At 31.1% G+C, this 27,734-nt stretch overlaps 1 protein-coding gene across 1 annotated transcript; it reads right to left on the bottom strand.

Moving 5' to 3' along the window:
* Positions 1-1,100: 1,100 nt before the first annotated feature.
* Oseg2 (intraflagellar transport protein Oseg2) lies at positions 1,101-15,392 on the bottom strand. Its single transcript, XM_065503724.1, has 11 exons — positions 15,354-15,392; positions 14,944-15,289; positions 6,720-7,006; positions 6,367-6,590; positions 5,528-5,986; positions 5,112-5,472; positions 4,345-5,050; positions 2,352-4,175; positions 1,992-2,293; positions 1,494-1,934; positions 1,101-1,430 (listed from the first exon to the last, which is right to left on the bottom strand). The coding sequence occupies exons 1-11, from the start codon at positions 15,390-15,392 to the stop codon at positions 1,182-1,184; spliced, it is 5,238 nt and encodes a 1,745-aa protein (XP_065359796.1). The 3' UTR covers positions 1,101-1,181.
* Positions 15,393-27,734: the final 12,342 nt, after the last annotated feature.

Raw genomic sequence — 27,734 nt, 5'->3', positions numbered from 1 at the left:
CCATCAGGATCTGCCTGCATCCTGGTGTCTTCATTTAATCTTAATACATCTGAAAACTATTCGAAGTGGATTTTTATTCCATAACTTTGTATTACATTTATTGGCTAAATTATTTTAAACTTTATATTTGTTATCTCGGGTGTATTTTGGAAAAATTTCCAAATTGATTTCCAATTGATGATTTTGAAATCGTTTGATTTTCATCACATACAGTAGCCCAAGAAAGTCTACATACAGGAAAAATTATTATGTTACTTTAATTTAAAGCAGTTTTTTTAGTTTTTTTTTATGAGATATATAATAATAAATGTCTTATGTCGATTTTAGCAAAAAAAAAATTCAAATAACGCCCAAAAGTTCACCGTTATTAGAGTTATTGATTCTGAGTAAAATAACGAAAAATTTATTCTCGCTCACGCCTACTTTTGGGTGGGCGGGACTATTAAGTTTCATAATATTTTGAACATTAAAGCCAAAAAAACCAAAAAAAAATTTCGTTATTTGACTCAGAATCAAAAAATTTAGTAACGGTGAAATTTTGGAAGTGATATGAAATGTTGTTAAACCCGACTTAAGTGATGTTGTTTTAATTTTTTTTAGTGTGAATTTATTTTTTTAACAAATATATTTCACTACTTTTAACTTACAAATACAGCTTTCAACGAAAGAAATTTAATTTGAATTCCTGTACAGTAGCCCAATAAAGTCTACATTATTGGGCTACTGTACATGAATACTCGGCTCTGTTCTGAAAACAAAATCTGAATAACCCTTTCCTTTTTAAAACGAAACCACATTATTTAATATTTTTTAAACTTTCGAGTAAACAAGCTAGTTTTAATGTACAAAATCGTGCGATTTGAAGAACGTCAAATCGTCCATTATTCGTTTTTGAAACCACTCGATTTAGAGAACAGGGGCGGCTATACCTTTTAACAGTCAACCAAAATCATTGTTCCAGTACTTCCAATAATTTTACAAATGTATGGCAAAACCTATACAGGAGCAAAACTGAAGCGCCTTAAATAAAATGTAAGTTTTAAACAAAATATACTTTTAATTAAGATTTATTGTAGTTCATCCAAAGAATGCATATTTGAATTGTTCACAAATTCACTAGAAACATCAAAATGTAAGCATTACTACACTAATTATTAAACATTAAAAACCATTAACTTATTTCAATGCATTACAAAATTTGCCAAGCCATTCCACCTTTCTGTGAATTGTATAATATCGCCCACTTCACTGCTGGGCGATAATTTAACAGCCACCGAAAATTTACTCCATACATCCCGATTAGCTTGACGTATAGATGACTGAAAGGTCACGGGCTGGCGACCCTTAACAGGATAAGCACTTAAAATACAGGCCACATCATTTAAACCCAAACTGGATTCATATAAGCCACGCTCATCGGTAGGCAACACCTGTAAATTGAAACATAAGTGAATTGAAAATATTTTTTAGATTTTAACTAATCAAACTCTTACCTGATCCACTTGCTGATCCATACTCACAGCCAACACCCACTCTCTTACTTCTTCGTGTAGATCGGGATCATTTTTCAAATGTATTTCCTCGGGCAATGGTACTGAACTGGGAAAATCGGTTGATGTTAAATCACTATGATCTACTAAATTGCCGGAACCCTCTTCAATGGCTTCGCATACATCCAAATAGTGATTGAGCATAACAAAGGCTTCTGCTTCGCGACCGGCATTGCGTAGATCCATGCCGGCTTCAAAAAATCCTTTATCCACCGGTATTATATCGGTATAACGTAAAAGAGCTATAGATAATCTAACTGCTATGGGCTGTAAGGATTGTACCTGACGACAGCCACTTCTGGTGCAATAGTAGTGGGCAATTAATAAATATTGCTCCATGTTGTCGGTTATGGGAGCTTGCGAAAAGTCCGAGGATTTAAGAGACTAAAAGAATTTATGTAAATTTGTGTCAAATATGGTTAAATATGAATTCAAACTCACCTGCAATAGCTTATAAAGAAAATCTCTCAATTTCTTCCAAATACCATCCACCAATTGTTCTTCTCTTAAAGCAAATAAATCCAGAGCAATACGTGTATAAATATTAAAATTTGCTTCGATTGGAGGAGCTCCATAATTAATGTATAGTTCTAAAGCGGAAATACAATCACCATCTCGTATTAACTGAGCTGCATATATAGCTACATATTTTTGCAAAACCGGTGAACTTATTTGTTTGGCCTTATCCAGACAACGTTGCCACTGACCCTGTTCGGCCAACATATCCAAGGCACTAACAATATCTGAATTTATTATATATTGTTAGAATATATGACATTTATAAAACAGAAAGAACTTTACCTATATCGGCCAATTGTTCCACATTGCCCTCACTCTTCAGACGAGTCTTTTGTTGCAACTCCACATAAGCCATTAGCTCAGGATCAAGTTCTTTGGCTAATCTTCGAGCCTTAGACCACTGTTCGGCTGTTATGAAGACATCGACTGCCTCTTTGGGCATGTCTGCAGCCAAAAATAGCTGTGCAGCTGGTCCGATTTGTTTGATTTGCAGTAAACGTGGAGCCAGTTGGTTGGCAATATCCATGGCATCTTGGCCCTCCAGAAATTGATTACAAATCTCAGCTGCTCTTAAGAGAGCCCTTTCAATAGTGGCTGTATCTTCGGCATTCGTAGTATCAATTTGCATTAGACACTCTGCTGCTTTGCGAAAATCTTCTTTCCTGGCAAATTCAGCAGCCCTTTGAAGATAAGCTCTCGAATCATTTGGTTGACCACTACCACTGCGTCTTTCCTCTTGGACTTGTAAACGTCTGATATCATTTAGAGTAGAGGGAACATGATCTTCTGCTACTCGTATAGCTTCATCAAACATGCCTTCATTCTTATAATATTCTATAATCAAATCGGGTCGTTGTGCTCTCAATAGCAAAGACTCGTAATCGGCCAAATTTCGAGTTTCCAAAGCCGCATTAGCTTGACTTATAAGGATTTCAGTTACAGCATCGGGTAGATGAGTTTCGGCTACATTAAGTGCCGCCTTCCAATCACCAGCATGTGTGTACATAAGTATAGCTTCACGGGGTTTATTGGCTTTGATAAACTCGGCTTCGGCTTGTTCAAATTTACCCTCATCTTCCAGAGACATGGCAATTTTAAGATGCACCTCATCAGTGGATTTTCCAGCAAAACGACACAGATCCATGGCAAAATCAAATTGTCCAGAATCGCAAGCAAAACCCACAGCTGTATCTAAAAGACCCAATTTCGTTAAAAGCCTCACGGCACTTTCGACAGGCATGGACTTGGCCCACATATAGGCCACTTGATTGCTAGCACCATCAGTGCCCTTTTGTTTAGCCACCCGGTAGCCATCCTCCCAACGTCCTGCAGTACAATACATATGCACCACAGATTTCCAATCACCTGCAGCCAAATAATGAACTTCGGCATTCTTGAACTTTCCCTTAGACTCCAAAGTACGGCCCAAATGTTGATGGGTATTCTCTAGCAAGTCTTTGTGATAACGCTCTACCAAACGTATCATAGAATCATAAAGCTCTCTACGCTTATACATGGCTATAGCCAAATCGGGCTCATTAACGGCCAACAGTACCTTTTCTGCATCACGGTATTTGCCCTGCTCTTCCAAACCAGCTGCCAAATTGACAAATAAATCATGCATTTCTTCCGATTTTAGGTACTTTTCACCCACAGCATAGGCCCTTTCCCATTTGCCATTGCGATTTAAAAGTTCTATGGCCTCTTTAAAGAGATTGGCTCTTACCAACAAGTCCTCAGCACCATCTATATCACCGGAAAAGGCTAAATGTTTGGATAGATCCAGGGCATAACGTTGAATTTCTTCTGGTTCATCTAAAACCTTGGCAATTTGCACTGCCTTACGCCATTGTTTGGCACCAACTGCGGCATCCAAGGCCTTTTGTGTGGCTCCTGCTTCTATGTAATGATTTATAGAGGCATCCATTTGTTTGCGTGCCACTAGCCAATCTCCCCATTCTTCTTCCAGGGAGGTTACCTCATCAGGCGAAATTTTCCGAGCCAAATCTAAAGCTCTGGCATAAGCTCCACCCTTGCGGTATAAAGTCAAGGCAGCCTCAGGTCGAGACAGACGATAAGCAATATCGCCAGCCATTTCGTAAAGCTCTGAAAAAGGAATCAGTTATAAATAACACTACTATAAAAAATACAATTTTTGAGAAGGGCTCCTCGTACAAAATCAATCCTAAAGTTATAGAAAAAATAAGTTTTGCACAAGAAACCCTTTTTGGTTGTCGAATAGTGTAATTAGGTAATGATGAATTAATTAACTTACCCGTATTAACCAAACCCTCGGTGACTTTCATCATCAAGGGATGATCATCCATGAGATGTGGCACCTTCAAAGCTAACCTAGCCGCTCTAGCTGGCTTATTAGCCTTCAGAAAAAGTGTCATTGCCTTTTCCACCTCTCCCTGTTCTTCCAGCACCTGGCCGGCCTTTTCCTCTTGATCAGTTGATAGTAGAAATGACATTTGCTCATCCTTTAATTGCTGCAAACCCATATAGCCCCTTCTTTCCGCCAAACTTACGGCCTCATCCCACATACGTAATTTCTTGTACATTTCCAAAGCGGCTTCAATATCACCCTGTTCTAGATAAATTCTTTCGGCTGATCTAAGATCCGAGGATAGCAGAGCCAATTTAGCCCGTACTTCGGGACACATAATGCCTGGCGATAGAGTGGCTTCTTCATATTTATCGGCTTGCTGTATCATTTCATTTAGATAGAATGCCTTTGAAACATTACCCAGGGCTGCGTAACAACGTTGGGCCACTCTTAGGTTACCATCCTCCATAGCTATAATGGCCAAATTATGCCACATGGCTTTGGCAGCCGGTTTGTCACCCAAAGTTTCCAGAAAATGTATGGCTCTGCCAAAATCACTGTCATTAACGGCTGTGCCAAATTCCACCAAACCCTCGTCTAGTTGATAAGAGTGTTCAGTGGGTCCTTCCTGGGAGCAAACTGTGGTACGTCCCTTAAATGGTTTGAAAACAAATTATTACCGATTTATATACTTAATAAATATTTATATTCACCCCTTCCCTAACAACTTCCAAGACTTCACCGCGTATGGGCATCAAGGTTAAATGTTCGGGCAAATCCATGTTATACCAAATGGCCAAATTATTATTACTTTGAGCCACCACCACATCACTTTGTGGAACCCATTGCACAAAGGAAATATTGTTAAGCAGAGTCTGCTTTTTGCCTGAATAAATATCAATTAAAATCAAACGCATTTTCTTATCACGAAACAGCAACTTGTGAGCTGTTTCACTTAATTCAATCCAATCGATTTTGGTCTCATGATTAACTTGGCCAATAATCATTTGGCTTAATAAATCTACCACACAAATTGTTTTGGCATCTAAAAGAAAGGCCAGCTTCTTATTATCCCTAAAAATTAACAATTTAAAATAATAAATGCTTTCCTATAATTGATTTAACCCACCTGGTATTACCGCGCTCATTCAAACGCACCGATATAACATGAGGATTTACAAATTCCGTGCGTACAGAACCCAATATTTGCGATTCTCCATATTCCACCAAACTCAGCTCGCCCACATTGAATATTAAACATACAGTGGGGTTTTCAAAATAAAAACGTTCGTGCCTGCCCGAAGCAGTCCACGGTACTTCACTAACCAGATTTCTCGTTAAATCACAAAGTATTAGAGACTCTTCTGTACGAGCCACTAGATAATTATCTTTACCCATTATACGCACATCGTCGATTTCCAAACCCAATTGAGATTCTATGGTCAGTTGATCATGGGGTTCTTGCATGGAACGCACCAATAATTGGCTGGGTGCAACAAAGATGAGTTCGAATTTATCTTGCCATATTGTGCGTTTCAAGACGGATTCGAATACTATGACGGCTCCAGTAACGCTGGACATGGCCAACCTTAAATAATTTACAAATTATAGATGAAATTAAACATTGCACAGTGGGGTAGAATCAACATTTTTGGAAATAAATCTGCAATTTTTAACTGGCTGATCCTATTGACATGAAATTTCACATAGGCGTTGCAGAAAACTTTCCCCAAAAACACAATTTTAGGGTAAGTTTACTTCCAAGTCATGATATTGCAATATTTTTTAATTTCTCAGTATCCCAATTGATTGCCTTTCCAAATAATATAGTGAACTACACCACTATTTACATGAAATGTAGAATGTCAATCTCATATTTATTTCAATTTGTTAACATCACTAATATTCATGTAACAGAGACAAAGATGCTACCCACTAATGTATGTAAGTATATGTTGAAGTACTTACCTGGCACCATCACGTCTCCAGAGCAAGCATGTCAGCGTATACAAGAAATTAATGTCCTTGGTAGCACTCTCACTCCATGCCGACAAACGTGGACTCCAGCTAAATATACGTACACGATCGAAGCTGCCAAATGCCACAGCCTGTCCGTTGGGACTACAAGCAGCAACAGTAAATTCACGTTCACCTTCAGTACGTGAGTAATCAAATGTACGTATTTGTCTGCCCTAAAAATGGGGAAAATGTAAAACAGACACATTTACTTATTTTTTTTACGAGTATCTCTTCCTTCACATAACATTATTTAAATTTTCTTGTGTACTTATAAAATTTAAATGTCCTTCTATAGTACTTACCATTGTATCATAAAACACTATACGTTGATCACAGCCACCCACACAGAAACCACCTTGTGGCCAGGCCAATGCAAATGGTGGTACAGGATGTTGTATTACACGTCCTGATGATTCATTGCCATCTTCGGCTAGAAAATAACGTATTATGGTGCCATCATTGTGGCCCGATAGAAATCCGGTTCCTTTAGTATTGGGCGCTAATGATATACAGATGCTATCGGCACCATATAGACTTTGAGATTTATTATTCTTACAGTGTAGAGCACGAACTTTGCCATCATCGAGGCCTGGAGAAGAAATTTTTTAATTATTTATAACATTCTTTTTTAAAGAGAAAACTGTTATACAAAATATTTGCTATAAAAAATACTGTTATACAGAAGATTTGCTATAAAAATACTGTTATACAGAAGATTTTCTTTAAAAAACTGTTATACATAAGATTTTCTTTAAAAAAAACTTACAGATTTTAGATTTACTATAGAGAATACTGTTATACACACGATTTTCTATAGATAAAACTGAAAATACTGCTATGCACAATTTTCTATAAAAATACAGTTATACAGAAGATTTATTATAGAGAAAACTGTTATACACAAGATTTTCTATAGACAAAACTATTATACACAAAATTTTCTATAGAAATTACTGCTATACACTAGATATTTTATAGAAAATACTCTTATACACAAGATTTACTATAGAAAATACAGATATGCACAATTTTCTATAAAAAAACAGTTATACACAAGATTTTCTATAGATAAAACTGTTATACACAAGACTTTCTGCAGAAAATACTGCTATACACAAGATATTCTATAGAAAATACTGCTATACACAAGATTTTCTATAGACAATACTGCTATAGATTTTAAACGCTTATTGGCCAACTTATTAGCGAATTTAGTTTTTAAATTAAAAATCGTTTTTTGTTCAGAAATATGAGTGATCACAGATCGAGCTCCTTTTCTTGATTAAACGCTTATTGGCCAAGTTATTAGCGAATTTATATATTTTGAGTTTTTATATAAAAATAAATTTTTTATCAGAAATATGAATGATCACAGATCGAGCTCCTATTCTTGATTAAACGCTTATTGGCCAAGTTATTAGCGAATTTAGATATTTTGAGTTTTTATATAAAAAAATAAATTTTTGGCCAGAAATATGAGTGATCACAGATCGAGCCTTTTTCTTGATTAAACGCTTATTGGCCAAGTTATTAGCGAATTTAGGTAATTTGAGTTTTTATATAAAAAATCGATTTTTGGCCAGAATTATGAGTGATCACAGATCGAGCTCCTTTTCTTGATTAAACGCTTATTGGCCAAGTTATTAGCGAATTTAGATATTTTGAGTTTTTATATAAAAAAATAAATTTTTTATCAGAAATATGAATGATCACAGATCGAGCTCCTTTTCTTGATTACACGCTTGTTGGCCAAGTTATTAGCGAATTTATATATTGTGAGTTTTTATATAAAAAATTGATTTTTTGTCAGAAATATGTGTGATCACAGATCGAGCGGCTTTTCTTGATTAAACGCTTATTGGCCAAGTTACAAGCGAAATTAGATATTTGGAGTTTTTATAGAAAATGTCGATTTTTTGTAAGAAATATGAGTGAACACAGATCGAGCTCCTTTTCTTAATTAAAAGCTTATTGGCCAAGTTACAAGCGAAATTAGATATTTGGAGTTTTTATAAAAAATATCGATTTTTTGTAAGAAATATGAGTGATCACAGATCGAGCTCCTTTTCTTGATTAAACGCTTATTGGCCAAGTTATTAGCGAATTTAGATATTTTGAGTTTTTATATAAAAAAAATCGATTTTTGTCCAGAATTATGAGTGATCACAGATCGAGCTCCTTTTCTTGATTAAACGCTTATTGGCCAAGTTATTAGCGAATTTAGATAATTTGAGTTTTTATATAAAAAGATCGATTTTTTTCAGAAATATGAGTGATCACAGATCAAGCTCCTTTTCTTGATTAAACGCTTATTGGCCAAGTTATTAGCGAATTTAGATAATTTGAGTTTTTATATAAAAAATCGATTTTTGGCCAGAATTATGAGTGATCACAGATCGAGCTCCTTTTCTTGATTAAACGCTTATTGGCCAAGTTATTAGCGAATTTAGATATTTTGAGTTTTTATATAAAAAAATCGATTTTTGGCCAGAAATATGAGTGATCACAGATCGAGCTCCTTTTCTTGATTAAACGCTTGTTGGCCAAGTTATTAGCGAATTTAGATATTTTGAGTTTTTATATAAAAAAATCGATTTTTGGCCAGAAATATGAGTAATCACAGATCGAGCTCCTTTTCTTGATTAAACGCTTGTTGGCCAAGTTATTAGCGAATTTATATATTGTGAGTTTTTATATAAAAAATTGATTTTTTGTCAGAAATATGTGTGATCACAGATCGAGCGGCTTTTCTTGATTAAACGCTTATTGGCCAAGTTACAAGCGAAATTAGATATTTGGAGTTTTTATAGAAAATATCGATTTTTTGTAAGAAATATGAGTGATCACAGATCAAGCTCCTTTTCTTGATTAAACGCTTATTGGCCAAGTTATTAGCGAATTTAGATAATTTGAGTTTTTATATAAATAGATCGATTTTTTTTCAGAAATATGAGTGATCACAGATCAAGCTCCTTTTCTTGATTAAACGCTTATTGGCCAAGTTATTAGCGAATTTAGATATTTTGAGTTTTTATATAAAAAAGTCGATTTTTGGCCAGAAATATGAGTGATCACAGATCAAGCTCCTTTTCTTGATTAAACGCTTATTGGCCAAGTTATTAGCGAATTTAGATAATTTGAGTTTTTATATAAATAGATCGATTTTTTTTCAGAAATATGAGTGATCACAGATCAAGCTCCTTTTCTTGATTAAACGCTTATTGGCCAAGTTATTAGCGAATTTAGATATTTTGAGTTTTTATATAAAAAATAGATTTTTTGTCAGAAATATGAGTGATCACAGATCGAGCTCTTTTTCTTGATTAAACGCTTATTGGCCAAGTTATTAGCGAATTTCTTTACAAGGAAGGTTTCTTTACAAGCACTTGGTTATTAGACTGTCTATGAGATGTGTTTATAACTGAGTTTGCTTCTGGGTAACAAAGTATAAGTAGACGAGGCCATAGTTCATACTTCGTACTAATGCTGTAGTTAAAATCCGTAGTTAGCCGACCGAGAGCCGAAGCATTTATCTCGTCGGATTGTACTCATTAGCTAGTCATAGCCAATAAGTTGTAGTTAGCCGATGAGAGTTGATGTATTTACCAATAATTAATCGTTAGCCTAAGCATTTATCTCGTCGGATTATACTCAGTAGCTAGTCCTAACTTATAGAGCCAACGAATGTATTTCCTCAGATTGCATCCATAAGCTGTATTTACCAATAATTAATCGTTAGCCGACCAATATCGTCGAATCCTCTATTAGAAAGTTGATCCATCAGCTGCGAAAAATTATTCACACTTCTACAAAAATGACCTAATTTATGCAGGTCTTGTCTAATTTTGTAATATTTTTTTTTTAAACAAATCTGTTATTTTCCATACCGTATTTAACTACTTGTGCATATATATTTCAAGCAATAATTGACTTTCGTACATTTGCTAAAATGTATTTCTTTATGAACTTATAAAAAGTATTTTTCCAGTGTTTTGTTTTAATTAAGTTTTCTCACTCGATTGCATTTGTCTAGGCAAAAATTATAGACAGACAGACATAAGTACATTAAGGATTCTCAAAGGATTTCAAATACTAGGACATACTACATTCGTATGTCTTTAAGTGTAGCTGTGTGCGTAAAGGAAATATAGAAAATTAAATAAGTGAAAATGTGTTAAAACATAAATGAGGCACGACGTTAATGTCTTGATAATAATGCATGTAGATGATGATGATGACGATCATAATGATAATAAACTTAATTATGCCGTTGACAAAATGTATTTATTGTAAGTTAAGGACTGAAATTAGTTGTTTTTGCTGTATAGGGAGATGCAAGGAATTTTTTTAAAAAATTGGTTCTTACTTTGATTTATATATTAGGGCCTGATTCAGAATCACGAAAGGAAAATAATTGTAAAATTTTTGTAGAAAAACACTCAAAATTATATAAAAACTGAGCGACTGACTCTTAAAGAATAACTGGAATAGTGGCTTCATTATTCAGTTGTGCTTGTTCTTGTACATTCATAACTACATACAGTTACTCACAGTGAATATTGTCCACCTAAGAAATATTAAAGGTCTTATTCTTAATCTGATTTTCAAGTTTAAAAAGGTTTATATAACAAATTTTGTATGGAAATTGCTATATAAAAATGAACGATGAAGTAGGTACTGTTAGTCAAGTTTATTTTTTAGCATAGAAAGTTTCGCCATGTTATTGAACATTATAGTGCAAAAAACTAAGTTTTTTTATTTGCTTCGAAAATGTCGAATTTTGTGCCAACAAAGCGTCAAGTGGGGAAAGTTTAGCTTTACTTCTTTAATTGAAATAAGTAAGAGAGGTATATTCGGCTATGCCGAATCTTATATAACCTTCACCAAATTGTACTTCAAAATAAAAATTTTAAATATTTTTTAGGTAACCAAATTTATTTTTGTTTGCAGTTTTTTAATTTTTTGGAAAAAAAATATTTCGAATTGTTTTTTGAATTTTTTTTAAATTTTTTTTTTAAAATTTAAAATTTTTTTTTTGTTTTTTCAATTTATTTTTAATATTTAGCGAAAATAAACTTTTGGTGAAAAAAAAATCGGGTTAAAAAATATTTTTTCCGATTTTGACCCATTGTAGATCCAATTTACTATGGTGTTAGATACGTCATTGCAAAGGTTTTTGAAATATCTATCATTAGATATCCATATTGTCTATATTAATGAATCGAGGTTGTCCTGGTTTTTTCTCATATCTCAGCCATTTGTGGACCGATTTTGCTGATTCCAAATAGCAAACTTCTCGAAAGCATGCCTGACAGAATTATTGAAGATTTGGATCCCGAAGGTATCTGGGGGTCTTCAGAAAATTGATTTCAACAGACAGACCGACAGACGGACATGGCTTAATCGACTCCGCTATCTATAAGGATCCAGAATATATATACTTTATAGGGTCGGAAATGACAAACTTATATATACCCTTCTCACGAAGGTGAAGGGTATAAAAAAAGTGCCGCTAAAGCACACCTTATGGCGAATGCGTTTTATCGGTTTAAAAGTGCTAGAGATGGTTTGTGCGGTTCAGAAGTGGTGATTTTGATACGGAAGACAAAAATCGCCCAGACCAGCCAAAAAAGTTTCATGATCAATAATTGGACGCATTACTCCGAGTCAAACTCAACAAGAACTTGCTAAATCATTGGGAGCTACTCAAACAGCAATTTCAAAACGTTTGCACGCAGCAGGATTTATCAAAAAGCAGGGAAATTAGGTACCATACGAATTGAAGCTAAAAGAAAATGATAGATATTTTATGTGAAGCCCGGTCAACTAGCCGAATCGAAACAAAAAAATTCATATCGCTAAGTTAATCATCTGACCATCACAAGAAACCTGTACTGAACGCATCTAATTCGTTTGAAACGTAATATTCCATCAAGACAACGCTAGGTCACATGTTGCAATACCTGTTAACAACTATTTAGAAAAAAGTGGTTGGGAAATTTGCCTCACCCGCCTTAGTCCAGACTTTGCCCCTTCCGGCTACTATTTGTTTCGATCGGTGCAGAACACTCTCTTGAACAGAGTGACAATTTCGTTTTTATATTGGAAAATTATTGAGAAGATGTTCTATAGTTCAAATTCTTTATTATAAGCCTTGTGATAACTTGTGATTTAATATTTTCTGTAACAAATTTTGTGCATAAAAATTTTTCTGTAGAAAATTTTTAGTATAACAGTTTTTTCCATAGAACAATTTGTGTTTAAACAGTTTTCTATAGAAAATTTTGTTTATAACAGTTTTTTCTGTACAAAATTTTGCGTATAACAGATTTTCTATAGAAAATTGTGAGTATAACAGTTTTTTCTATACACAGTTATGCGTATATTAGTTTTTTCTATACAAAATTTTGTGTATAACAGTTTTTCTATAGAAAATTGTGAGTATAACTTCAAATTGTTCGAAAATGGGTCATTTCCACTGTGCTTAACTGTATGTCTACTTACACGAGGGAAAAATTATGACTTTTGTTGATGTTAAAACACTGACAGACTTTTAGACATACATGTAAATGTATATTTACAAATATGTATAGTGTATGTAGGTGTAAATGTGTTGCTGTTTTGTTTTTCAAAGAGTTAGGGAAGTAATTTCAAGGTTAAGGACAATATTTTGCCAAATAAAAAAAATTCCTTGAAACTTAATGCCATTTATGGCAATTTTATGTTCTTTAGTAAAGGTGTAGTATACCTGCGAGTGCAATTCGTTAAAATATTTAAAAATTAATCACTGGAGATACGGTTTAATTTAAATAAATGTGACATTTAAAGCAACCATAACTAGAAAGTTATAGTCGCTTTAAACTTCTGCACTCCTACACCATTTTTCATTGAAATTGAGAAAATTCTATATGAAATTGGGAATTTAAAATTGAAGTTGAGAAAATTTCAAATGAATTTTAGAATTTGAAATTGATAAATATACGTAGATCGGAAACTCTGCTGTCATAGACCTAACTCAGTTGTCAAAAACCTTTAGTGGTGAGAATGTATTGGTAAAAAAACTCAATATAATAAGATCATTCTCAATTTTATTTGGATTTTTCTCAATTTCATATTGAAATTCTCAATTTTATTTGGAATTTTATCCATTTTACATAAAAAAATTTAATTTCATTTGCATTTTTCTCAATTTCACATTGAAATTCTCTATTTGAATTGGAATTTTCTCAATTCCAATTTGAAAATTTCAATTTTATTTTGAATTGTGTCAATTTAAAATTGCAATTCACAATATCATTTGGAATTTTCTCAATTTAAAACTGAAATTCTCAATGGCATTAAGAATTTTCACAACATAGAGAACTACACATAGAGCGGAAACTAGAAAAAAATTTCAAACTAAATAATTATATATGGGCAATTCCACGAGAATCGCTACAACGACTGAAAACACAAAAACCCTTGAAACTTTTTTTCAAGATGATTTGAATAGAAGAAAATAATAAAATGTTACTATGGGAAAGTATTTAGATCATATTACAACATTTTAAAGACAAAAATAATAGTTTAAACTGATTATATTAAATTTTTTAATGTTTTAGGCTAAAATTGTGGCGAAAACTAGGCTCCCAATTAGCTTGTAGTATGAAATAAATTTGACTCTGATTGTTTTTTTGCTATTGTCAAATTGTTTATTGAAATCGAATGTATATTTTCTATTCACTTTTTAGTTTTTGTATATATATATATACACAATATATTTTGTATTATTATAAGAGAAAAATCTGTCACGTACGGTATGTCACGTATGATATTAAATTTTATTTATTATAAAATCATCCAAAGATTGTTTTTATTTAAATATGACGGATATTTCAAATATTTTCGCATATTATCAAAATGAGTTCCGTTTTATGTCACGTACGATATACCCTTATTTCGCTTAATATTTTGGACAAAATATTTCGAAAGAACTTTTTATTATTTTAAAATATAGTACCCTCTGAATGGAACATAAAGATCAAATTATTTTTCAGATACTCTTATTTTTGCAAAATCTATTCCACTCTACAGGTGTACAAATGTCACGTACGATGATATGGAATTGCCCATATACGAGTTTTTGTTTTCATATAGTTTTTTTTTAATAATATATTCTCACCACTTAGGTTTTTGATAATTGAGTAATGTCTTTGACAGGAAAGTTTCCGATCTATGCGTATCTCAATTTCAATTAAAAATGATATATGTAATTAATTTTGACAGTAAAACTGTTTACACGTACTTTTTTCTATTTAATACTAATTTCATTAATTTTTCTGAATAATAAGCAAATCTTTTTAATAATAAACATAAATAATTAAACCTTATACCTATTCCATAAATATTACACAAATTCTGCAATATTTTGTATGTCAAATAAATTTAGTTATGGTCAGCAATAATTTCCTATCATTCTATAATACGTGTTGAATGAATGACAGTTCTTATACATTTAACAATTGCTATAAATTCCAATAAACCTACCTGCAATTATGGCACCAGACGTTAACCAAATTAACGCTGTCACGGCAGTGGATTGTGGAAATTTATTACAAATAACTTTCTTATCATTCCATGATTCGCCCAATTTATAGACATAGACAATATTGTCACTCTGGCCAACAGCTAATTTTGTTGAATCAGGACTAAATGCTAGACCACGTATCACATACGAATGTTTGCCATTGGCAGGATTTGAGGGTTTCGTTGAGAATTTATCACGTCTTTCGCCCAACTCATCAAACAGTAAAATATGACGATCTGCTGTGGCGACAGCTAATTTTTTGTGATTCGGTGACCAGGACAAACCAGCAATTCGATTGATGTGCTCCTGATGAAGTGTTAAAAAAAAGAATAACAACAATTTAAGTATTTTTGTATAATATTTAACCCACCTGACCCTCTAATAAAGTTTTTAAATATTTCAATTGCATTTTGTTTAAGAAACTTTTATTTTATTAATTATTTTCACGGAGTACAAAGTACTTTTTGCTTGAAACACAATTTAATGTTAAAGTTTGTCATTTTTGTTGTAGTCATAGTAACCATTTTGGTTTAAATTGTGTTATTAGTTCACAGTGTATTTCGAAAGAAACTGCAATTTTCTAATGGCAGTTTTTGTTTTGTGGTGGTTTAAATTAGTGTTGTTTAATTTAATTAATTTATAAATTATTTTACTCAGAACAATTACAATTAGATAAAGTGATAGTAATTTCAAAAAACATTTTGAAATTAATTTCAAGTTAGTTCAAATCATAGATAAATACACATAGATCGGAAACTTTCCTGTTAAAAACCTAACTCAGTTGTCAAAAACCTAAGTGGTGAGCATGTATGCACAAAAAAAACTATGTGAAAACAAAAAACAACACTCGTACGTGTGATTTTTTTGAGTAATTTTTTTGTTTGAGTTTTCTTCTAGTTTCCGCTCTATGTGTATTTCTCTATGGTTCAAATATACATTAACGGTAGGTAGAGCATTGAACTAATTATTAAATTTGAACTTCATTCAATGGCTTTAATTTAAATAGAATTAATTCATGGTTGAATTAATTCATAATGAAATTAATTCATAACAGAATTCATTCAACATTTGAATAATTCCATTTTTTGTTAAATGAAATCTAATATAAATTGAATTAAAATTTCTTTTCATTATATTTATAGATTTTTGGTATTTATTCGAACTTTTTATATATATAATTTGAAGGTAAATTTTTAATTAGGCTTAAATTCATTTTAGTATTCAGTGATATTCTTTGAATTATTACAAATAAATTATAATAAAAATGAACTTAAGCCTAATTAAAAATTTACTTTCAAATTTCTTTTCATTTTTTGCAACGTTTATTTTTTCAACTAAATTATTATAAAATTTGTTTTTGTTTTTAATCATTTACAAAATTAATTGAAATAAATGTTTGTAATAGGGAGAATCCATCCAAAAGTGGACAGAAAACAGCACTTTTCGGAAAAAAATAATTTTTGTACCGAATCATTATATTTAGAAAGAAGTTATTTTGGTTCTGAATCCATATGTTGCCAGAAAGAAGAGAAAACGTCATAGCTGACAATGGCAAATACTTTGAATAAATTTATACATATTGTACAAAAGTTTTGAAATAAAAGCTAAAAATTTTAAGAAATCCCGCATTATTAAATCATACATCCAATATTTTTAGAAGAAAATAATAAAATGTTACTATGTGAAATTATTTAGATCATATTACAACATTTTAAAGACAAAAATAATAGTTTAAACTGATTATATTAACTTTGTTAATGTTTTACGCTAAAATTGCGGCGAAAACTAGGCTCCCAATTTGCTTGTAGTATGAAATCAATTTGACTCTGATTGTTTTTTTGCCATTGTCAAATTGTTTATTGAAAGCGAATGTATATTTTCTATTAATTTGTTTAGTTTTTGTAAACATATATTTACAGAATATATATTGTTTTATTATATGAGAAAAATATGTCACGTACGGTGTGTCACGTACGATATTAAATTTTATTTATTATAAAATCATCCAAAGATTGTTTTTATTTAAATATGACGGATTGTAAAGGAAAAATATTTCGTTTAGTGTAAGAAATTAAAAGAAAACATAGAGGCGTTATGTTTTCTTTTTGAATATTTTCGCATATTTCTACATGTACCTCAAAATGAGTTCCGTTTTATGTCATGTACGATATACCCTTATTTCGCTCAATATTTTGGACAACAATATTTCGAAAGAACTTTTTATTATGTTGAAATATAGTACCCTCTGAATGGAACATAAAGACCAAATTATTTTTCAGATACTCTTATTTTTGCAAAATCTATTCCACTCTATAGACGTACAAATGTCAAGTACGATGATATGGAATTGCACATATCTTAAAAACCTCAGATTTTTTCGTTTTTTCATATGTACACATTTTAAGCTGAACACACTTTTAGTTTAGAAGTTATTAACGGAATACCAGTTAAAATAAATATGGCAAAATTTATTTGAATTTAAGGCGCCAAATCTCTTATTTTATTTAAGCATTGTATATACGTATAAATATTAAAAATTACACTTTCAACAAATTATCCACAATTATACTTTCAACAATTTATCCACATCGCATAAATTTACATAAATTAACGGTATAAATTCAGACTATTGTAACTATAAGTCTACAAATAAACACATACATTATATATACCTCATATGTACATTAGAGTGACAGCCGATTTGTTTTTTTTTAGATTTTAAAGAGTGCCGGGTGGAATATTGTGACACTAGGCCTAAAAGTTAAGTGCTCAAAATTTGGGCCAAATCGGACAACAATTTCTGGACGCGCATCGAGGTCAAAGTTCAGATATATGCTAAATTTTACTATTTATATGGAATAAATAGGTAAATCTCGTTAACTTTCTGCATTGTTTTCTAGAAATATGTAGATTTATTTATATTAATGAATATTAAATTAAAAAAAAAATTTTGGAAATTGACCCTGTAAATTCTTTGGGTCAAAATGACCCAAAAACTGCAAATTTTTCAGTTTTTTTTTTAAATTTTGCTACTAAAAAAATACTTTTGCAATTGAATGCAAAAGAATCGAAATGTGTACGTAATTATCGTTGTAATGAGATATATATGACAAAATTTGGTTAAAAAATGGTAAAGTTATTACAAATTCGCCAGACCATTAACGTGTCTCACGCCACTTGAACAAAAAATTTAGGAAAAAAATTAAAATATTTCGAGAAAAATTAAAATAAAAGCTAATTTTTATTTAAAATATATCCGTATTTATTTGTGTATGAGTTTTTGTCTTCGTAGGATACCGTTAACCTATTCGCAGGTATAACCAAAAAAAATATTTTTTTTAACGGCTGTTTCGAATCTCCATTTTCAAATTTTTAAAAATTTTGTTAAACAAATTTCAGAATTTTGCGATCATCACATTGGGATTTATTGAGATCATAATAGGGAATAAAAATATGAAAAAATTATGTCAATACCTGTTACAGTTTTTCCGTACCTGCGATTTAAATTTTGAGATTTTCAAAAAAAACTAGTTTTTTGTCCATATTTTGGCGAACGAGGCCAATTTTTTTACTGTTATACATTTTAAGTAAAATCTATTCATAATATTATATCCCTGGTAATTTTAAATATAGTCTGAAAGTTTTACTAAAATCGGATAATGTTAACCTTTAAATAGTGAAGGTCAAAAGTCAAATTTTTCAATATTTGGAATTTCTAATGAAAATATAGCAAAATGTTATATATTTTGGGCCGATTTTAATGAAACAACTGATTGTCACTCTAATGTACATATGTATGTATTTACAAGTTTACATAGTACATACATATGTATGTAAGTAATGACATCTGAATACGTGTATACATTCATATTTACGCAAATACTCCCAAACATACATATTTACATTACACCCTCAGTTACCTACACATTGGTTTAAATTAGTATGTTGTATGATGTTGTGTTCCCTTGTCGTAGTCCTTCTTTTTTGTAATACATTCAATTTAACATTTAATCTTTGGTTGTTTTTTTTTGTCATTTAATCCAAGAGAGAAATTGTCCCGTATTTTGTTATTAGGACAAAATTTATGTTGCGTAAAGTTAAAGAGAATATGTATGTGGGCTTTTTTTCAAATGTCACTCTTTAAAAATGTAAATATTTATTACCGTTAGTGTGTAATGCTGTTAACTTCAAATACCGTAAAACGGTTATGTTGTTAGATTGGGTTGTTGTCTAGGATAAAGTACCGTTTTGTGTTGTAAACTAATTATTGTATAACAGTTATCCAACGGACAATGGATAAGAAGAAAACCGTTTTATCACGTAACAGATACATTTTGGTAATGCTGTTGGGAATAATGTGAATGGAAATAACTGTTGTTTTAATTTAAACTATCAAAAATACAAGGAAAAGAATTTGGAATGGAAATTTGTTCACTAAAAAAGTTAAAAATACTTTTTTACAGTTTATTTAGAATTTGTATACAAAAATGGAATTAAGGCAGACTTAATTAAATTTTAATAGGAAAACTATTCCAACAAAATACTGCGGGGTTATTTTGTATGTAACTCGTTTCGAAAAGAAAATCATTCGAATTTGTATGTTTAACACATTGTGTTTCGAAAACGTTTTCTTTCGAATAAAAGTACACAATAACCCATTGCACTCGGGGATAGCCAAATTTAGATCCTAAGGACTGAGATAGAAAAATTCTTAACACACGTTTTCATTAAAACTTTTTTTTTTTGATAAAGTTACCTTTGTAAAGCATGTCAGTTATTATGTTTAATGTGAATTTGTTGTTAATCTGATTAAAATGAGTGACGAGAAAAAATTGCGTACCAATTATTTTCAACAAAACCCAACTAGGTCCTACAAAAATTTGGCGAAACAATCAAAGATTTGCCGTCAAACTGATTCCAATTTATTAAACAGTATCGGGAGAACTTGTCAATTGATAGAAAACCTGGTTCATGTAGAAGGAATGGTCCACACGATGTTTCTAAAGCCAATAAATAGAAAGCAATAATAGGAAAGCAGTCCGGTTAGCTCAGTACTCGGACTATTTGGTACGAAAAGTTAGAGCCAATACAGATTTTGAAATATACAAGGATCAAACAAGAACTCTGCTAAAAATTTAGAGGCAAAAGACAGAGCACGGAAATTAAAGTAAAATTTTATACAAAAACAAGTAAGAAAGTATGATCGGTCAAGCCCGAATATATAATACCCTACACTAAGTAAAAGAGCAAAAACATTTTTCTTTTAAAATTTCAATAATTTATATTTTTGAGTGATTTTCGGAAGTGGGCCTTATATGGGGGCTATGACCAATTATGGACCGATAACCATGAAATTAGGTCGTGTGATTTATGTCTATACGAAAGTTATTTATGTTGAATTTTGAGTGTTTTCGGAAGCGGGTCTATATGGGAGCTATGACTAATTATGGACCGATCGTAACAAAATTTGGTGACATGAATGTTGTGTATATAAAACTTATTTGGAGCGGAATTTGTGGAGATACATATATAAGTTAAACATTTATGACCGATAAAGTCCAATTTTGGGAGGACATTTGTATGGGGGCTAGGTGAAATAATGGACCGATTTCAGCCAGTTTCAATAGGCTTGGTCCTTGAGCCGAAAAAAATAATATGTACCAAATTTCATCGAAATATCTTCAAATCTGCGCACAAGGTTTACATGGACAGCCAGCCAGCCAGCCTGCCAGCCGACCAGACGGACGGACGGACGGACGGACGGACATCGTTTAATCGACTCAGAAAGTCGATCGGTATACTTTAAGGTGGGTGTTAACTAATATTTTTGGGCGTTACAAACATCTGCACAAACGCATTATACCCTCCCCACTATGGTGGTGTAGGGTATAAATATACCTGACGAAACGTACGTATGGAAAATTTTTCGCAGCTTCCGGGTCAATATTTGTATGTTGCTGATGCGCGAGGGAAAGCTGTAGAAAAGTTTAGGACCCAAAAGCAGAAAATTTTACCAAAAAGTTCTTGTCATGGCAAGCAATATACGGTTGTGGCAAAAGAAGCCAAAGATTTGTTACAAAGAGCTCTATAAATACCGAAATTTACATCACGAAATGTTTATAAAAGTGGATGCTTCCATTCATAAGACTTCTTAATGTATCCACTTATTTTTGGCCTGTTCGAACAAAGTGACAGAAAGCTCAATAAAAAACCTTAATGGAAGTGTTTTCGAAAAAGGTTCATAAATTCATCACTATTGATTACAATTATAAAAATAATATATTTTATGAATTGTGATAATAATTTCTATCAAATAAGAAAAAAATATCAAAACTGTAAGTTTAGTGGTTTAATTTTTATTAACATTTATATATGTTAAGATTTTTTCGATCTCAGTCCTTACAGAAAAAAATGCCCTTAAGTGGTATTCAAACAATAATGTCAATTTTGGATGGAACTATAAAACAATTGTATAAATTTTAAAACTCAGCTTTTTTAATTGAATAACTCCATACTATGTTGTAATGATAAATATCTATTAAGATGGATATATGATGCTATTTTCTATGTGATTTAATAGATATCATTACAACATTGTTTGGAGTTAAATACATATTTTCATCAGTACTTACTTAAAACACAAAAACAACTTACATATTGTTACATTTACATTAAAAACAAGTAAGAGAAATATATTCGGTTGTGTCGAATTATTTATACCCTTCAGTAAAGTGAAAATTTTTAAAACAATTTTTGGTGAAAAAAAATTTTATTTATGATTCGAATCTTATCTTCACTAAATTATACTTTAAAAAACTAATTTTAAATATTTTAAGGTGAACAAAATTTAATTTTTTTTTTTCAAATTTTTTTTTTATTTTTTTTTAAAAAAAAATTTTAAATTTATTAGGGAAAAAAAATTTAGTACAAAAATTTTTTGTTAAAAAAAAAATTTGGGTTAAAAAATATTTTTCCCTATTTTTACCCATTGCACACTGGTTTTTTTTCGTTTTTTTTTTTACATAAACTCTAATTTAAAAGCAATTAAATTGAAATTTGGTTTGTATACATTTTTTATACCTGCCAAGTTTCATATGATTTGGGGGACAATTTCATATAGCTGCTATATAGCCGATCTGGCCGATTTGCCCCAACTTTTTTGTTTATAAAGCTATTGAAGTGTAATTTGATTTGTATTAATTTTTTATGTTCCTAAGATGACCTACCAAGTTTCATGTGATTTGGAGCACTATTTCATATAGGTGCCATATAACCGGACATGTCGACATTTTGACGTTTCCACTAAAAATATTATTTTTAAATTTAGATTTTTTCGAAAACGTGTGAATTCGGACAAAAAAGATTAGTTTCTTATTAATCTGCACACTTTGGTTAATAACTTCTCACTTACAACTTTTTGCAAAGCTTTGCCATGCAAAAGTACTGATCCACGAAACACAACTACACTTGTTAAGCTCATTCTAGAAATACATATAAACAAAACACGGTACAATTGGATAAAAACATATAACAACGTCACAGACATTGGTAAACTATAGTTTTACATACCAGGACAAACGTTTTCCATATTAATTCTTTTCACATTTGTGTAAACTTTCGCCAGAACAAACAATCAAAGTTGCAAAATCTTCCCCGTCAATTTCACACAAAACGTGTGGTACATAATAAGCTTTCTTTAACAGTGATCCACATGTTATAGTTAAATATATTTTTTTTAAAAATAAACAAAATTTTAAAATACTTAAACAAAAAAAAATTTACTTTATGCCAAAAAAAACGGAAAAAACCAGTGTACATTGTAGGTACAAATTACTATAGCCTTATATACATCGTTGCAATGGACTTTGAAATACCTATCATTATATGTATATCCAATTGTCTATATTAATGACTTAGTAATCCAGATATAGATAAAAAATAGGCCAGAAATCGAGGTTGTCCCGGTTTTTTTCCTTATACATATGCCATTTGTGGGCCGATTTTCTTAATTTTAAATAACAGCCGAGCCGGGAGAATTCCCGATATATTGAATTATTGGGGGCTACGGAAAGTTGATTTCAACATAGAAACGGACATGGCTATATCGACTTCGCTATATATAACGATTCAGAATATATATATTTTATGGATATTATGATAAAATGTGGAAATTACAAACGGAATAACAAACTTATATATGTATACCCTTACCCTTCATGATGAAGGGTATAATTAAAGAAATACAAAATGATTTCAGTTATTTACTCTGACACCCAATTGCTCCATATGCGCTGGCTGACTGCATCAACTCATCTATAATTAAAGTTTGTTTGTGTCTTCAATCTTTAATAGAATAAAACAAAAGTCTTAAGAAACGAACTTGTTTTACTTTTAATTTAAAAAAACCCCCAAAAAAAAACAAAAATATTTTGTCGAAAAAAGAATACTTTGTTGTGCATTTAGACAATTGGATTCATCCATACAATAAAAATTTAACAAAGTTCAAAAGTTAAACGCATGGATAATTGTGGGCTATAGAGTTTAGTTTTACTGTTTGTTGCTGTTAATTCTCTGCAAGCTGATGATGATAATGATGGTGGTGCTGTTGGTGGTAACACTCCATGATTCACCACAAAAAAATAAAAATGAACAAAAAAAAAAAAAAATCACAAAACAACTGAGACTAAAAATATCATTTTCGTTAATACTTATTAGTGATGCTTGAATGAAAAATAAAAGAATTAAATTTGAAACATTCAACACAAAACTAAACAACAACAAAAAAAACATGCCAAAGCAGCAATTGAAGAAGACACTGACTGACGTTTTGATATCAGATCACGTTGTAGGTATGGAAATTCTTTGTTTACGAGTAAATGGCCAACTACATAGAAGAAGTCTGTTTAAAATTATTATTGTAACAAGTTCGTTTGTAGTCGCTTTGCATCATATAATGTTTCATTCTGATATTGTAGATTTCATTTACTATGAATTGTTAAATTTGTTTTTGGTTTAAATAATTTTCAATTGTCTTTGTATTTTTTGTCTGGCATTCAATGTTAATATTGATAAATTATTCGTTGTATTCCTAGTTTTAGTTTTGTGCACTTTTTTTGTTTCACTTAACGTGGGAATATTTTGCATATTTTATTAACTGTTATTTAACACAATAATCATGATATTTCTCCCCCAAAAAAATATCTATGATTGATAAGTTTTAGAAATTTATTTGAAAACATTATGAAGGTAAAAGTTTAAAAAATAGAAAAAAAAACACTTTTTATAGAAATACAATTTTTGTTATGAAAAATTTGTTGTTTTTTTAATTCTTGTGGTTCCCTCGCTTTTTGAACTTCCTATTTACTAGAAAACTCATTAAAAAGTAATTATTGATTTTCGAAATAAAATCTGGACATGGATACTTATTTAACCTTCATGCTACTCAAAATAGTGTTAAGTTTGTTATTTAAAAATTCATAAATTTTTTTACAATGACTTATAAGTTATAATATGGGTGGGAACTATAGAAGAAATATTTCACATGGGTCATCATTGGTATTTTAAATATATCAATGAATGTAAAATACCAAAATGAATCAAGTGAAAATAAACTACAAATTATTAAATGTGCTATCAGACTACATGTTTTTTACATACATATGGGCAATTCCATATCATCGTACGTGACATTTGTTCGTCTATAGAGTGGAATAGATTTTGCAAAAATAAGAGTATCTGAAAAATAATTTGGTCTTTATGTTCCATTCAGAGGGTACTATATTTTAAAATAATAAAAAGTTCTTTCGAAATATTGTTGTCCAAAATATTGAGCGAAATAAGGGTATATCGTACGTGACATATAACGGAACTCATGTTGAGGTACTTGTAGAAATATGCGAAAATATTCGAATCGTGAGAGGCGTTATATTTTCTTTTAATTTCTTACACTAAACGAAATATTTTTCCTTTACAATCCGTCATATTTAAATAAAAACAATCTTTGGATGATTTTATAATAAATAAAATTTAATATCGTACGTGACATACTGTACGTGACAGATTTTTCTCTTATAATAAAACAATATATATTCTGTAAATATATATGTATACAAAAACTAAAAAAAGTGAATAGGAAATATACATTCGCTTTCAATAAATAATCTGAGAATAGCAAAAAAACAATCAGAGTCAAATTGATTTCATACTACAAGCTAATTGGGAGCCTAATTTTGGCCGCAATTTTAGCCTAAAACATTAAAAAATTAAATATAATCAGTTTAAACTATTATTTTTGTCTTTAAAATGTTGTAATATGATCTAAATACTTTCACATAGTAACATTTTATTATTTTCTTCTATTCAAATCATCTTAAAAAAAAGTTTCAAGGGTTTTTGTTTTTTCAGTCGTGGAAGCGATTCTCGTGGGATTGCCCATATGTACTATTAATTTTCTATCTATAAAAGTTGTACACATCATCTGATACATATGAAACATTGCATGTGTAAAATACATGTGGAAATATATATTACTTTTTTCGATTAGAGCATGCTCTATTTTCCTGCGACAAACATAAACAACAGCTGTTTTGTATTAAAATAAAATAGTTTGAAAAAAATAAATTGTAAAAAAATTAAAGAAAATGAAAAAGTAAGTAACATGAATGTTACATTCATTTTACTTTTAATAACTTTATAATTTCAGCAGCTTTATAATTTTATCAATTTATACACATTCAAAATTCAGATATTGTTTACATTTATAGGTTATGTCATACGGAAAAACATAGGCAGGTGTGATAGCAAAAATTATGAATCGTATGTAAAACGTAAGTTTTGACATACATTCGGAATTCATATGGATAAAAAAAGTGACAGTACAAATATTCCAAATAACTTAAACAATCAGTAAAGAACTTGTTGTATCAATATGAGAGTTTCAGAATATTAATTTGCAGATATACTGACATACTTTTTCTCAAATGGCTACAGAACATGAGTTTCACAATATGTACAATAGGGTTCTATTACTGAAACAAAAAGTCGACTTTTCGATCTTTCGACTTTTGGTAGTTTATGAAAAGTCGACTTTTCGAACTTTCGACATTTTAGTTAATCGACTTTTTTCGACTTTCTTTGACTATTTTCGACTTTCCGACTATTTTCGACTTTTTTCAACTTTTTACCATTTCTTGTAAAAAATACTTGGTTTCTACATTTATTGATGCGCCTTTTGTAATGTTTAGCAATAAAAATGAAATTTATCAAGGCGATAATAGTTAGAATAATGTTGTAAGAATTTTGTGTAGAAAAAAGCTTTATTTTATAAACATTTATTTATTTATTATTTATATATATTAGCATACACTACAAAAAATGCAAGTGCAATATTTTTTTTTAACAATCTAAACAGTCGACTTTTATCGACTTTTATCGACTATTTTCGACTATTCGACAATTCTTATGATACCCAATTTCCCTGCTTTTGGGAAATAGCTTCGAAAATGTCGAATTTTATGCCAACAAAGCGTCATAGGTGGGAAGTTTTGCTTTACTTCTTTAATTTGAAAAATAGAGCCGCTGAAGCTTATGGTGAATGTGTTTCATCGGTTTCAATGCACGAGAGATGGTTTGTGCGGTTCGGAAGTGGTGATTTTAACACGGAAGACAAATATCGCACAGGCGAGCCAAAAAAGTTTGAAGACCGAGAATTGGAGGCATTTCTCCATGACGATTGTTGTCAAACTCAACAAGAGTATGCGAAATCATTGGGATCAACTCAATCAGCAATTTCAAAACGTTTGCAAGCAGCAGGATTCATCAATAAGCAGGGAAATTGGGTACCATACGAATTGACGACGAGAGACCTTGAAAGGCGATTTTGTATGTCAGAAATGATGCTTGACCTAATCATGAAAAATTTATCAATTACGATAACCCGAAGCGTAAGAGATCGTATTTGAAGCTCGGCCAATCAGCCGAATCGACTCCAAATCCAAGTATCAATGGCGCTAAGGTAATGCTCTGTATTTGGTGAGCAAAAGGGTCCTATCTATTATGAGCTGCTGAAATCTGACCAGACCATCACAGGGAATCTGTTTCGAACGCAACTGATTCGTTAAAAACTATTTAGATAGAAGTGGTTGGGAAGTTTCTTTCCGACTACTATTTGTTTCTTTCTATGCGGAGCGACTCTTCACTTTGGAACAGAGTATCCGATATTGGCTTGATTCGTTCTTGGCCTCAAAAGATGAGCAGTTATTTTGGCCCTTAATCCATATGTTGCCAGAAAGATGGAAAAAGATCATAGCGAACAATGGCCAATACTTTAAATAAATTTATATTTTATAAATGTTTCAAAATAAAAGCAAAACAAAATTGAGAAAGTCCCGCATTTTTAGGTCATACCCAATACAAATGTTTACAGTAACTAAAATATTATTGAAATTGAATTGAAATAACAATAATATGTGTACGACAACAATATATTGTTACAAAGAACACAGTATACAGTGGTGGCCACCAATTTAAGACAAATACTTGAATTTTTTTCAACTGAATTTTAAGTGCGATAGAGCCAAAATAAAAGGACCTCTAAGGGTATGAAATTTATTATTAATGTTTCTAGTTGCTGAAAAATGTTTGGAAAAATCGGTAAATCATATATGGACAAAGATATGTGGAAATAAGTTGACCCACCTCAGCGAACATCCGCTGTTAATAACATGATATGACCGAAACTAAAACAGTCCTC

The sequence above is a fragment of the Calliphora vicina genome, chromosome 3 (genome assembly GCF_958450345.1).
Source record: "Calliphora vicina chromosome 3, idCalVici1.1, whole genome shotgun sequence".
Classification (NCBI taxonomy): domain Eukaryota; kingdom Metazoa; phylum Arthropoda; class Insecta; order Diptera; family Calliphoridae; genus Calliphora; species Calliphora vicina.
Note: the sequence above shows the minus strand (reverse complement) of the source record. Positions and strands in the feature narration are given on the sequence as shown.